General features: G+C 40.1%; 1 protein-coding gene across 2 annotated transcripts in view; it reads left to right on the top strand.

Moving 5' to 3' along the window:
* fryb (furry homolog b (Drosophila)) overlaps window positions 1-14,238 on the top strand; it is a 47,120-nt gene that overhangs the window by 9,329 nt on the left and 23,553 nt on the right. For both annotated transcript variants that reach the window (XM_061055051.1, XM_061055050.1), the window contains exons 2-18: window positions 2,681-2,874; window positions 3,524-3,577; window positions 3,765-3,904; window positions 4,639-4,729; window positions 5,147-5,226; window positions 5,375-5,455; window positions 6,861-7,029; window positions 7,407-7,499; window positions 8,044-8,142; window positions 9,947-10,048; window positions 10,575-10,678; window positions 10,961-11,069; window positions 11,540-11,626; window positions 12,599-12,770; window positions 12,869-13,001; window positions 13,660-13,767; window positions 13,978-14,104. In XM_061055051.1, the coding sequence (XP_060911034.1) occupies window positions 2,681-2,874; window positions 3,524-3,577; window positions 3,765-3,904; window positions 4,639-4,729; window positions 5,147-5,226; window positions 5,375-5,455; window positions 6,861-7,029; window positions 7,407-7,499; window positions 8,044-8,142; window positions 9,947-10,048; window positions 10,575-10,678; window positions 10,961-11,069; window positions 11,540-11,626; window positions 12,599-12,770; window positions 12,869-13,001; window positions 13,660-13,767; window positions 13,978-14,104 (1,943 nt within the window). The remainder of the gene's footprint in view (window positions 1-2,680; window positions 2,875-3,523; window positions 3,578-3,764; window positions 3,905-4,638; window positions 4,730-5,146; window positions 5,227-5,374; window positions 5,456-6,860; window positions 7,030-7,406; window positions 7,500-8,043; window positions 8,143-9,946; window positions 10,049-10,574; window positions 10,679-10,960; window positions 11,070-11,539; window positions 11,627-12,598; window positions 12,771-12,868; window positions 13,002-13,659; window positions 13,768-13,977; window positions 14,105-14,238) is intronic.

The raw sequence follows: 14,238 nt of genomic DNA, 5'->3' as shown, positions 1-14,238 counted from the left end.
GTTTAGCATCAGGAATAAAAAATAAGCTGTCTATTAAATATTCAATTCAAGAAATTTGTCAACTTGTGGTTTCCAATCTGCAAATCTGGTGTTTCCTATGATAATACGTTTTATGTCTTTGCCTTGCTCAAATTATACCTAAAACAAACCTACATTATTAGGATAAATGTAATTAAACCAGGGTATTGACCTCTGACTAGACGTGTCAGCTTTTTGCTGACTCATCACTTATACTGCTGACTCATTCAAACGTCTATGAGGATCTCAGGAAGCACTCTGGTGCGCTATCGACATCTCTATTTCACATCGTAAAGGGTTCCTCCTCTTCTCTCCCCCACAGGCATGCATAAAACTCACACACCCACACACATCCAGACACACACACACACACACACACACACATGCACATGCTCATTCTGACACAAACACACACACAGACACTCACACACACACACACACACACACACACATGCACATGCACATGCTCATTCTGACACAAACACACACACAGACACTCACACACACAAACACACACACACATTAATCACACACAACTTTAATTTATATCACAGAGAAACTGTAGCAGATTATATCAGTTTAGATCAGTGCTGTTTGCTTTGTAGTTCACATTAGTAAACTTTCCAGATTTGTTACCCTCCTCCCCAGAAAAGACTATTTCCTATTTGTGTACATGTGTATTTCTGTGGTTGTGTTTGTGTCTTAGTTTGCATGTGTGTGCACTTGAGTGTGAGTAGGGGTCAGTGGGAGTGGTGGGTATGTAAGAGAGTGACCTCCAGTGGTCTATATATAGCGCCTCCCTCCTCCCCTCGTCTCTCTCGGGGCAGTGTTGAAATTCCAACCCAACTCTTCTGGTCAGATCTCCACAAGGAGCAGACTTTACTTAACTGCTTCTGACAACTGAAGGACAGCCGCAAAACCACCACTGAAAGAAGCACTGTGTCTCCATACAACTTTCCAATGCATGGATTCAAAGGAGCTGCTGTACACAGGCGTGATGGCAGGCCGAAGGCGGAGCAGAAGCTGAAGTAGAAAACTGATAGTTGGTCTGAGGGCTCATATAGCTCTCAAACATGGGGCCCTACGATGTGTCTGAGCCACATAAAACTCTGCTTGAGCTATACAGTGGAATATTTCTCGATCCCTGTTGGTAGACTTAACTCTTCCATGTTCTGATACTTTTAGGAGACACTTTGACAGCATCTCTCCCTCTGTGACTGCAGCACTCAACCGCTCTGAGGAGTCATGTCGACTTTACTCGAGCAGTTTTACCCCTGCTATGGCTCCTCCGGTCTGTGGATACAGCATATCTTCCTCTTTCATTTGGATTAAATGTTGGATTCAGCTGTCATGAGATCTCTTCTTCTTGCCCGAGGCAAACATCTTTCACTTTTCCTGCCTATCATTTTTTGAAAAATGGAGCTTTACACTTTCAGTTTTGGTTAAAACCTGCTATATGCCAAGAAGCAGACATTACTCACATGTCTGTTGTTACTGTCTTTGTGCGGTGGTTGGATACTAAAGACCAACTTCTATGCTGCTAATCTCTGCAAAGGATTGCATTTATTTGTCAATTATGGGAGCCATACTTCACACTTTGTAGACTTCTCAGCTTCCCCTCCTATCCTCTTCCAGTGCTCCATCCAACTGTTTCTGCCCATTTTACCCCTCTCCACCCACTGTATCTCTGTCCTGTTGTGTGACTGTCTGCACCATGGAAGTGCCAACTAAATGGAGCAGGGCTAGTGTCATCAGCTTCATCAAGGGCCTTGGTAAGCGTTTAGGGCTGTGTGTGTTTATGTGCAAGTCCATGTTTGCATCTTTTCAGTGCTCGGGTTACACACAAACAGGTTGCTGTCTGTTAGGCCTGGGGGGGCCTGTCCCTGTTTGGGAATTAGTATTTACATCGCGACTCTCCGGTGAGGTCGGGTCACATGGTCAGAAAAGGTCAGATGGACCTGACAGAGTTGTTAACTCACACACACCAGACATTTCTGAGAAATGCTGGGGTGAATTATTGCTTTGTTTCGGCATGTAGGGAAAAGAGCTATGCACCTTGTGGTTCCCAGGATGTTCACAGATTTAACCTGCACATTTCCTTGTGTGTGTTATTGTTTTTATTGTCACCACATTTGTTGACCTATGATTCACTTTCTGTAGTGTTGCAATGTGTTTTTTTATGTTTGCTACAGCTGTTATATCGCCTTTCACTGACGCTGTGGAAATGTTCTGTTTCTTAGAACGACAAAATAGTTCCATTTTTACAGCATGTCTTTTCGTTGGTAATTTGGGGCTTTATCCCTCCTTATAGTCTAGACTTTCACTTCTCCCTGTTTATCTTCTTCTCTGTCTGTCGTTACAACTTGCTGATGGAATCAGAAGGGAAAAGAATGACAACATCGAAGGCCCACTGTGTGTGTGTGTGTGTGTGTGTGTGTGTGTGTGTGTGTGCGTGCGTGTGCGTGTGTGTGTATGCCTAGAAAGTCCCCCCTCAGACTTGGACTTGGGACCAACATAAATAAATCACATCTGAGGAAAACTATAGAAATAGCATCAGCCGCAACTTCCTGTTTCTACATCCATAGAAGTAGAAACACCACAGAAAAGTCAGAATTATGATAAACACATATTAAACTAACTGGTCTGTCCTGACTCTCCTCAGCCTCTCCAGTGGGATTTAAGCCCCCCCTCCCGCCAGTCAGTGGAAGCTTGGGAGAGAGGAAGGGTCCTGTCATCATGGCGCCCGTCAACGTGGACCCTGAGAGTAAGCCGGGCGAGTTCGTCCTGAAAAGCCTCTTCGCAAACTTCACTCTGCTCTCTGAACGCAAGATTCGCATCATCATGGCCGAACCCCTGGTGAGTTACTTCGGTTTTTAAATATATTCATTTTTGTGTCTATATGGGAACTACAGGACAGTTGGTTGATGAATCGGAAATTGGTGGGGAGAGAGAGAGAGAGTGAGAGAGAGAGAGAGAGAGAGAGTGAGGAATGGCATGCAAGCCACAGGTCAGATTCGAACCTAGGCCGCCTGCTTAGAAGACACCAGCCTCTGTACATGGGGAACACAAACTAACCACTTGGCCATCGGCGACCACCCTTTGCTTGTTAAATCTTCCTGTGTTTTTATTTCTCATCCTACCTCTCTTAAGTAACAGGATTCGATTGTTTTTAAATAATTGTGTAAATTCACAGTCTTGTGAATATGGCCTATACAGATATACAGTATGACTACCATTACTTATAGAAGGCAAGTTTTTACTACTCCCTATTTTTTTATTATCCAAACCTAAATCAACAGTTTGTAAGTGTAGGTCTTTCTTTTTATAGTCACACAAGGGAAAAACCCTTGAAAGAATCTTCTGTCACAAATTTGAAAGTCAAATTGTGACTGTTAGTATCACATGTTTTAACAGGCAATGCACAAAGCTACTATTGCCGACTTCTCATGTTTTTGTTTGTTTCCTGTCATTCAGTTTTATAATAGACTGTTTTCTTGTCTCACAGGAGAAGCCCCTCAACAAATCTCTGCAGAGGGGAGAGGATCCACAGTTCGACCAGGTGTGTGTGTGTGTGTGTGTGTGTGTGTGTGTGTGTGTGTGTGTGTGTGTGTGTGTGTGTGTGAGAAAACATCATGCCACCATGCTTTTTTTTTATTTTTATCCATTATCCAAATCTAGCTGTAACATTGTTGTATTTTGGGAATGGGATTAACCTCCTTCTCTCTGTCTCTCTGCTCGCCCCTCAGCTGATCAGCACAATGAGTTCTCTCGCCGAGTACTGCCTGCCCTCCATCCTGAAAACTCTGTTTGACTGGTACAAAAGGCAGAACGGCCTGGAGGACGAGTCGCATGAGTATCGACCCAGGGCCAACACCAAGTCAAAAAAGTGAGATGATGCTAAGCAAACAAATGCATGGTTTAGAAACTACACACACATAAAAAAATAAAAAATAAACCGAAGCACTGCAAGTTGAATTGACTTACTAATACCTATGACACATCTTAATCTCATCCTGACTTATAAAATATGTAACAAACCTTAAATGTCTCTCTTGTTTAGCTATAATTTATTACAAGTCATAAGTTATTATAAGTCATTTTTTTCGCATGCAAAAAAAAGAGACATAAAAGCACGCCATCCCCTCACAGTAAAAATCAGGCACATCTCGTACCAGAAATATTCATTTCACACTCCACTTTTAACTCCACTGCAACCAGAGATCATGTAAAACAGTAACAGGTATCCCTCAGGGCAGTATGTAAAAGACATCCAATTAACTTCAGAGATTGGAGCGCTTACTTCCCTGTAATAGGACAATAACCAATAAACTGTTAATGTGGAAGACTTTTTATATAATAGTACAAACATGCCGCACAAACATCAGCAAAACAAAACCATGGTAAATATAAAACAAGAACATCAATCGTAGTAAAATACACAAAATGAACTGCACTAACGATGTTGCTCTGTATACCAAAGCTTATTTCCAGATCTTAAACAACCTGCACACTTTGTACACTTCACTACTGTACACATTTACATAATGGACCAGACGCTGCCGCCAGACGCTGACAAATAATGTGTTTCTGTCTTTGTTACCTTCCATCTGTCCGTCTCAGTGATGAGCAACAGAAGGACTACTTATTGGAGCGGAGGGATCTGGCAATAGACTTCATCTTTTCTCTTGTGCTTATAGAAGTTTTGAAGCAGGTGAGTCTGAATGAAGTCAGTAATTCTGTACTAAGCTGTACATCTTGAAACTGATTAGCACGAGTGAGTTCATCTTATTACAGAGGCAATGCAAACACTGTTTCTATCAATGAAAACAGACACACACTTTTAAATAACTGATCAAAATAACACACATCCCTGGGTGTCACTGTGACAGCGTTCCAACACACACAAGAAGTGGTTTGATTATTCAACATGTTCTGCTTTGATTAACAACATACTTGATGTCAGGGTGTCAGATACTGACTTTCAACCTCACTGATGATGACTACATTTAAATTAATACAAAGGGATTATTTGCATATTATTGATGTCGCTCACAGACATTCATGCAAATGTAATAAACACAGAGCGCATTAAGCAACGTCTGATTACAACTCTTTTCTTTTTCATCAGATCCCCCTCCATCCTCTTTTGGATGGACTCATCCAAGAAGTCATAAACTTGGCCTTCAAGCACTTCAAATACAAGGAGGGGTGAGAGTTACAAATTCATTTACAATCAATCCTCATCAATATATATGTATATGAGGAGCTCTAACAAATACAATCCATTTTTTTTTACTATCACAGTTCTGTGCATCAATTTATATTGTTATTTATTGACGTTGTGTTTCCTTTGAAGGTATCTGGGACCCAACACAGGCAACATGCACATCGTGGCTGACCTCTACGCGGAGGTTGTGGGAGTTGTAGCTCAGTCGAGGTACTGACTTACACTGATCAAGCAAAGTAGTATTTATACTTTTTGTGTTGCCTGCACAGTTAATGTTTATATTTCTCCAGGGAGTTGATTGTGTTTGTTGACATTACGTTTCTAAACAGTATGAATTGTTTTTTAATGTTTGTTGAGATAATCTCCTATTTACCACATACCCACATAATTTAGAGTCTTTTTATCTGAGTCCGTTATCGCGCAGCTATTGAAGATGCATTCTGTAATAGTAGAGTAATTAGAGTCATCGAAAACTCCTTTTTTTTTTGGGCCACCATTCACAAGGCAGGTTTGGCCATTAACAAAAACGATCTACTATTCAGTTTAAAATGTGGAATTTTATTTATTCATGTTCACAGTTTAAAGTGAAATTCTTCATGTAATTTGTGCAGCCCAAATTGAATTTTCTAATCTGGGTCATGTTGCCGATGTGGGCTGATTTGTCAGAGTGGAACATTGAATTTGGTACCTACAGTAGTAACTACCTGTCCTCCTCCTGACCCCATTTCCAGTAGAAACAGCAATTACAAATACCATCCATTTATCTTGAGTACAAGGGAGTAACATGAACAAATACCTGTCATACCCTGTGCCTGTTAGTGTGTGTACAGTATGTGAGTGTGTGTGTGTGTGTGTGTGTGTGTGTGTGTGTGTGATGACGACTGGAGATAATGACACTGTAGATGATGGTTGTCCGTCTGTTTAATGTTGTGGGTGATGAGAGATAAGCACTGTTCCACTTTTCCAGGAGGTTATTACTGCGATGGTTTTTTTCACTTGATTCAGCTCCTTTGTTGAGTTCTAACTTCTCAGTTTTACTTATTTGCAATTAATTATTGACACACAGGTGTATAAAAAGGTTGAGCACACAGGCGTAAATAATCACATACTTAATTCTTGGCGTTATCTGTGTCTTTTCAATCTTGCCTTATAGAGTGTTCTTGTGTAACTTATAACACCAAAATATAAATCCGATGGCTGTTCCGCTTGCTAAACTGCTGTGCACCCTGTGTAGCATGCAAAAGCATGTGAGAAAAAAAAACTAGACGCCCAAAGAACAAGTGCGCACACACACACACATTCACATTCCCTCCACATCATCCCTCCAGATGCCTTTCTAAATATAGGCATGCAGAGCGCTGATGGTAAAATCTATCTGGATGGTGGGTACATACACATGCGCACACGCCCATGTGTACATGCAAAAAAAAAAAAAAAAAACAGGTGCAGAGAGGGGTAAGAGTAACAACGGAAAACAGACTATTTAAGCGAACTTTAATCCAAAAATCTAAAAAAAATTATATTATATATACCCATATACATGCTGTACATACTAACACTTTGGGAAAACTAAAGGAAATAGAGCTTCACATCTTGTCATCTGTTTCCGCTGTAGATTTCCCGGAGTGAGAAAGAAATTCATCTCTGAGCTGAAGGAGCTGCGGCAGAAGGAGCAGAGCCCGTATGTCATCCAGTCCACCATCAGCCTCATCATGGGACTCAAGTTCTTCCGCATCAAAATGTACCCCGTGGAAGACTTTGAAGCCTCCTTCCAGTTCATGCAGGTAGAGCAACAGAGGTCATTTAGGGAAGCCTACCTGTGATTCATCAACTCAACTTTTGAGGAGTCTCAGGGAGTGTTCAAAGGGCAATCTTTCTCTCCATACATTCATGTCTTGAAGTAGTTCAGCTCCATTCCAGATAACAACCCCTTGGCTACATAGTTCCACTGAAGTAAGACGGTGTTTAGTGTTTTGTTTATTGGCCCTTTGATGGCAATTGCAGCTTTAGAATGCTTCTCATTTCCTCCCCCGTTAAAACATGATTAGAAATTGGTGACATTTCAGTTACAGGATTATCCTGTCCATACATTGTTTCTCTCACCGTCTCTAACCTCTCTCTCTCTCTCGCTCTCTCTCTCTCTCTCTCTTTATGTCTTTAGGAGTGTGCACAGTATTTCCTGGAAGTGAAGGATAAGGACATCAAGCACTCATTAGCAGGACTGTTTGTGGAGATACTTGTACCTGTAGCTGCTGTAAGTGCTCTTCATTTTACTGCTCCATGCAGTGCAAGTGCATTTCTCCATGTTTGGTTTCATGTTTTGCCAGAATCAAAATTGAGGTTAACCTTTGTCTTTTAAAGTTCCCATGAAATCAACTGAGGTGTTTTTTAATCACGTGTCTTGCACTGATTGCCACCTACGTTTATGACAGAAGAATGACAAAAAAAGTTCTTGTTTGTTCTTGAAGGTTCTCACATTACACCTCTCAATGTCTAAGACACGTCCCTCCTTAACTAATGGTTTAAAAGGAAGCACATTATAATGCTGAAATAGCACTTAGACATAGAACCATGCTAGCACTTTCATGGGAACTTTAAATTAAAAAACTCTGTTGTTTTGCTTTTACAGTACGCCTACTCGTCTAAGTAATTAGCCTCAGTATCCTGAGAATAAAAAAAATCTGATGGTCATACATTTGCAGTGTATTTTACTTGATGTCTGTTTGCATTAAGCAATAAATAAAGTCCTCATGGAAATACAATCCTGCATAACATCTGCATTATTGTTTTGTCCTCAGACTGTGAAGAATGAGGTAAATGTGCCGTGTCTACGCAACTTTGTAGAGAGCTTGTACGATACCACACTGGACCTGTCCTCTAGGAAGAAGCACTCTCTGGTAAGTTTCTTTATTCCGTTTCATCATTGCTCATCGCTCTCCATTTCCTCTCCATTAACAGTGATCGCTGAGGCACTTAGCTGAACCCCTCCAACATTGGGCTTTTATCTCTCAGTGGGAAGGAGGCAGGAGTGCGGTATTCAGTACTCGTGCTAGTTTTCTGAAGCGGTGCCAGATGGGTAATAGTTGCCTACAGCAGGGGCACAGACAGGGGAATGAGAAAATGAGATGCAGTATATCTCTCTTGTTAAGATAGCAGTCTAACATGAAAACAAGCATGCCATGAAGCAGCTCAATTAGATTATCGGGACTGGAAAAAAATGTTTACCATGAAGATTAAGTACATGATAAAAGTAACCACATTATGTGACCCGAATTACAGAAATTTACAAGAATACTTTACAAGAACTTTCCATAATAATTCTTCCTATAAGAATCTTTTTGTCTGTAATTTGGTACTTAGTCTTTTACACCTCGAATGAGTAAAAAAATCTGGAATCTCAGAAATATTCTTTTACTTGTTTCAAGCATTAAATAGCTTTTTTCAAGTATTGTAAAACTTTTTTCCCCCTCCATTTAAGTATGGACCTGCCCAATTCTCAAAAGATATAACTCTGATCTATAACATTCTTTTTAAAAGTTTGTTAATATTTGAATCATGTTGGAAAAACAACTTTTTTTGTTTTGTTTTTTGTTTTTACAAAAATGGATGTACTGACGGGTAAACCTGTTTTTTTTTTTTTTTTTAAATCCAAGGTAATTGTGTCCCTTTTGTTTTCTTTTAATTGTTGCCACAGCTATTTGTTTGACAAATTGGATAACAATCCATGTCTTCAGGCTGCAGACGTATTGGTTGTTGCTCTTGTTGTTCTGTTTAATATGTGCATGCATCCATTGTGCCTTGACTAGGGCTCGTGTCATCAGGGCTGCAGACATGTCACTGGCCCAGTATGCATGCATCCTTCCATAGATTCCCCAAATACTTCAAGCGAACTGATGCATTCTTGACCCTCCACACCTCTCTGCACGCATACTGTTTGTCTTTTCACTTTTTCCAAACACACAGTGCACAGGTATGCACACAAAACAATAACCTGCTATGTCAGAGACAAATGGACAGACATGACAGGAATGGCAGAAATGTAACGTATTTTCCTTAATTGTTATTCTAGGTGTCTGACAGACACTGAAATGGCAGATAACAAACACCCATCTTGATAAGGTCTGACAGGTAAACGATGCACTCCTCAAACCCAGCGTTCATGACAAGGGTGTAACTGGACCTACACGATCATTAGCGAAGCTTTCATGTTAAAGGATGATCTGTATGCAGACTCACGTTGCCCTTAGCAGGTGACTGAACAAACTAGAGGCCAAGTTCATGTTTCTGTATGTGAACTTTATGTTGAAATCCTACATGTGCTAATTTCTTCTGTACAATTTGACACTGCTGGTGAGAGAGAGCACAGAGAGAAGTACTTTGATTTGATCCCAGAGGAGGAAACATGGCCGATTGAGGGGAAATTGATTAATTAGGTACTAATAAGGCCAGGGAAACGTGAAACGGGAAAATAGTTGAATGATATTTGAAAAATAATTTGCATATTTTTTCTACACAATAAAGGGAAATCTATTTGAACTTAAAATGTGAGAAAATAACCTCAATTGTTTATGTTCTGCTTACATTAAATAATGGGGATCTTTATACTATGATGCTTTGCTGTCTGTCGTCTGAAGTGTCTGATGCTAATGTGTCTCATCTGTCGTCTCTCTCTCTCTGTCTCTCTCTCCCCCCCTGCTCCAGGCTCTGTATCCTCTGGTGACCTGCCTGCTGTGTGTCAGTCAGAAGCAGTTCTTCCTCAGCCGCTGGCACATTTTCCTCAACAACTGCCTCTCAAATCTCAAGGTCAGTCCTTCTGTCTACACCATGCATATTCAATAAAATAACCAAAGTGGTGTTTACTTGTATAGAGACCAAACAATTTACACTCCTGCTAAGACTATGTGCTCTGTGAAATACATTTCTACCCATGGGGGACGGTTTCGACAAAGTGACAAAACCATAAATTCATACATGAGTGAACTTCTCACTTCGACTGCTGTAATGTTATCAAATCAAGCATCAGTATTTACCGCCTCTAGGGAAACACAGCAGGTTAAGAACTTAGTGATGGATGGGGGCTCATTAAGACTTCTGTGAAAGTTTGGCCCATGATAACACTGTTAATACTGAGAAAGCGTTGTGTGAAGTGAACACAGTAAGTTCTCACTTGGCTGTATAAGGTACAGAATGTTAGGAATGTTTGTCAGGGTACAATCACATTTCTCTGAGACACTTTGTTCATTCTTATGGCAGTGAGGTGAAATCATTCCCTTTTGTTTTGTACCTGAGGAAAGACAATAAATGTTTGCCTGTATGTCTATAAACGCAGAATAAAGATCCCAAGATGGCCCGTGTGGCTCTGGAATCACTCTACCGCCTGCTGTGGGTCTACATGATCCGAATCAAATGTGAGAGCAACACTGGAACACAGAGGTAACGGGCACATGTTAATATGACTTTTCAAAATAGAAAACACAGAAATTCTGTTTGAGTGTAGCTTTTGTTAAAGCTTCTAGTATTGTACTGTCATACCTCTCCTTCAACACACAGCCCAGCGAACTGAAGAGGTTGTCACTGTTATCTTTTTCATTAGTTTCTGTGTGAAATAATTTGTTTGTCTTTTTAATTTCATGTGAATTGTGTATCTTATCATTGGCTCTAAAAGGGTTTATTTAAAATCCTATTAACTTCTCCTTTCTGTCGTTTATCCGCCAGTCGTTTGACGTCCATCACCTCCACTCTGTTCCCCAAAGGGAGTCGGAGCGTCGTGCCCAGAGACATGCCCCTCAATATCTTTGTCAAGATTATACAGTTTATTGCACAGGTTTGTTCCATTCATTCTTGTACTCTACACATTGACATGAAGGTTGGTTCTTGTGGGATTTGTTGCGCTTTGTGTGGAGCTAACCATTTAAGAACTTCTTGAGACGTAGTCTGTCTTTTTTCTCTGCTATCACCTAAAACCTCAAACAATTTCAGATACAAGGCGAAAACTGGAATAACTTTTCCTTTACTCACTTCCACATCGCTAATAATACAGAATTACAAAGGATCTAATATGTTTTATCTTGAACGAAAATCCATTATGAAAAATTTAAACGTTTTTTTTTTCTAATGGTTTAAAAAGAGGCTGTGGTTTCTTGATACTCTTGTTTGTCGTTATAATCAGTTATGTAATAATAAAAAAATGTCCCGTCTGTGAACCTTCAGTGACATAATGTAGATGTACTTTGCTGCCTCACAGCAGATTAACTCTTAAATCCTGTAACACTGGTATGTTTTGTCCTCTTTCAGGAGAGACTGGATTTTGCCATGAAGGAGATCATATTCGACCTGCTGAGTGTTGGGAAACCTGCCAAAGCGTTCAGTCTCAACCCGGAGGTAAATAGAATCCTTCTCTGCACACAATCACACAGATCAGCAGAGAATCTCTTGGCCACGTAACAAGGATGAGCATTCTAACATTTATGTGTAGTCTTCAGTCCACAGCTCGGTAAAGAACAAAATGCTCTCTGTTGGAGCTCTGACATGTAATGCAACACCAGGATGAATAAGCACCTCAGGTGTTGATCATATACAGTGTGATTAAAGGAATCAGGTGTTGTTTTTAAAAATGACAAAATGAGGGTATGTGTAGTTACACAGAAGTGAGGTAACCAGACCTCTGTAGGCTGTTCTTCATATCCGCTTGAGCCGAGCCGATTGAGGCTTCATATGCTTCTACCAGCACCACAACAGAACCAAAATCAAATCTACCAAACTCTCAGGCAACAAGTTGCATTGTGGACAATGCAGGCACTAGGTTTTGAAAAAGGAAGAGCAATAAGAAACACAGTATCTCTTGCTCTCCTCTATTGATTTTTGGGATTTTATGTTTTTCAGTTCATTGTAAGTTTCCCATTTTATAGGAATGCTATGCAAAATTGGGTTCTCTAGATAGATAAAGATATTATAAACACTTACCAACATGCTGAGCATATTTTGGATTATTGAGAAATATCTACGATTACTGTGAGGATTGTGGTATACATACAATAAACCAGCATTCATATATCTTGTTGTAAATGTTGACATTGTATTATCACTTTAAATCAGAAAAGTAAAGCTCTGACCGAGCTGCAGTCAATAAATAAACATGTTTATGAGATAATCAAACAAATGAAACATTTATATAAAACAGTAAAATGTTATTTCATGATTTAATTTTGCTTGTCAAAGTTTAATTGTTGCCTGGTTTTGTTTGTTTTCTCAATCACTGCTGCAAATTCCATGTTGCTCTCCAAACAAACTCTCTGGCAAACTCTCTGACGCAAATATCTGAGCTAAGGATATTGTGTGTTATTCATGTTCCAGCGTATGAACATAGGTCTGCGGGCTTTCCTGGTGATAGCAGACGCTCTGCAACAGAAGGATGGAGAGCCTCCTATGCCCAACACAGGAGCCACTCTGCCGTCTGGAAACTCGCTGAAAAAGAAGAAAACGTATCTCAGCAAGACGCTCACTGAAGAGGAAGCCAAACTAATAGGTCTGTGTGTGTGTTTTTTTTTTTTTTTTTTTAATAATAGGTTTTCCAGCCGGTGTAACTCGAGGGTAGCCTCTAATGTCTCTGTTTGTTCTCCACAGGAATGTCCCTGTACTACTCCCAGGTGCGAAAGTCTCTGGACAACATCCTGAGACACCTTGATAAGGAGGTGGGTCGTTGTATGATGCTCACCAGCGTCCAGATGCTCAACAAAGAACCAGAGGACATGATCACGTATGTTACTATAAACCTCTGAACCTGAACACAATTCAGTTTGATACTTATTAAATCCTACTTTAAGAAACAAAAAGGTATAGCACATTTATCATAGCTACATTTTAAACGTCTGCTGAATGACATCTTGTAATCCGTTTGTTAACATTTGTTTATTAGTATGTTTCTTAACAGACAAACAAAAAGCTTGATACTTGAAACAAAGGGTTAGGGTTATGGTTAGGTCTTACATACATTACAAAAAAAGTTGAGAATTTACTCAAAGAAATTAAAATAAAAGTAAGTAGATACAGTTTAAATATCAATCAAGGAGCATCGAGCATTAGCAAAGAGCAATGGAGGGAATTGTTTTGCGTAGCTTCTACATTACCAATGAATACTTGCCAGGTCTTATGTAATTTTATCTATGAAATCTTGTCAAGTGAAGCGGATGAGTTTTTCCAGTTTAAGGTGTTGCCAACCATCTTTGATTGACATACAATTAATCTGCTCACTGAAAGGGTCACGAACCCTTCAACAGTGAAACTCAGTCCTCTAAGCACACCATCCTTACCTTAAAATGTCTTACCTTTTAAAATTAAAGATGTTATAAATGGCAAATTTTCAGTGCCTGATGCAAGTGTTAGCATTCTTCACATCCCACCTCTATCTCTGACAGGGGGGAAAGGAAGCCTAAAATCGACCTGTTCAGGACGTGTGTGGCAGCCATTCCTCGAATCCTTCCTGATGCCATGTCCAAACCTGAGCTCATTGACCTACTTTCACGGTGAGTTAGAAATAGAACAATCAAATGTCTACAATGCTCATATGATATTACATGCTAATCATACAGAAACATGGGCAGTCATGTTATTTTATTATCAGGGACACTTACATGTTTTTTATAATGTTGGAGCCTTAATGAAGAGATTGGCAGCAAATTGTCAAAATTCAACTAAATTGTCCGTATGATTTTTTTCTTCATCTTTCCCCTCAGACTGACGGTGCACATGGACGATGAGCTCCGTCTCATTTCGCAGAACTCCCTGCAGAGTCTATTACTCGATTTCTCAGACTGGAGGGAAGACGTCTTGTTTGGTTACACACATTTCCTTTTGCGGGAGGTAAGACTGTAATCAACGTCACAATGCAGCAACCAAAACACTAAAACATGACACATCATGCGATACATTCATTACACGTCCTTTACACACGTGTGTTTACGTCCTGGGTTATCATGCACGTGCATGAAAAACAC

This window comes from Labrus mixtus, chromosome 14 (genome assembly GCF_963584025.1).
Source record: "Labrus mixtus chromosome 14, fLabMix1.1, whole genome shotgun sequence".
Taxonomy (NCBI): Eukaryota; Metazoa; Chordata; class Actinopteri; order Labriformes; family Labridae; genus Labrus; species Labrus mixtus.
The sequence above is the reverse complement of the archived record's forward strand: the minus strand, read 5'-3'. Positions and strand labels throughout refer to the sequence as shown.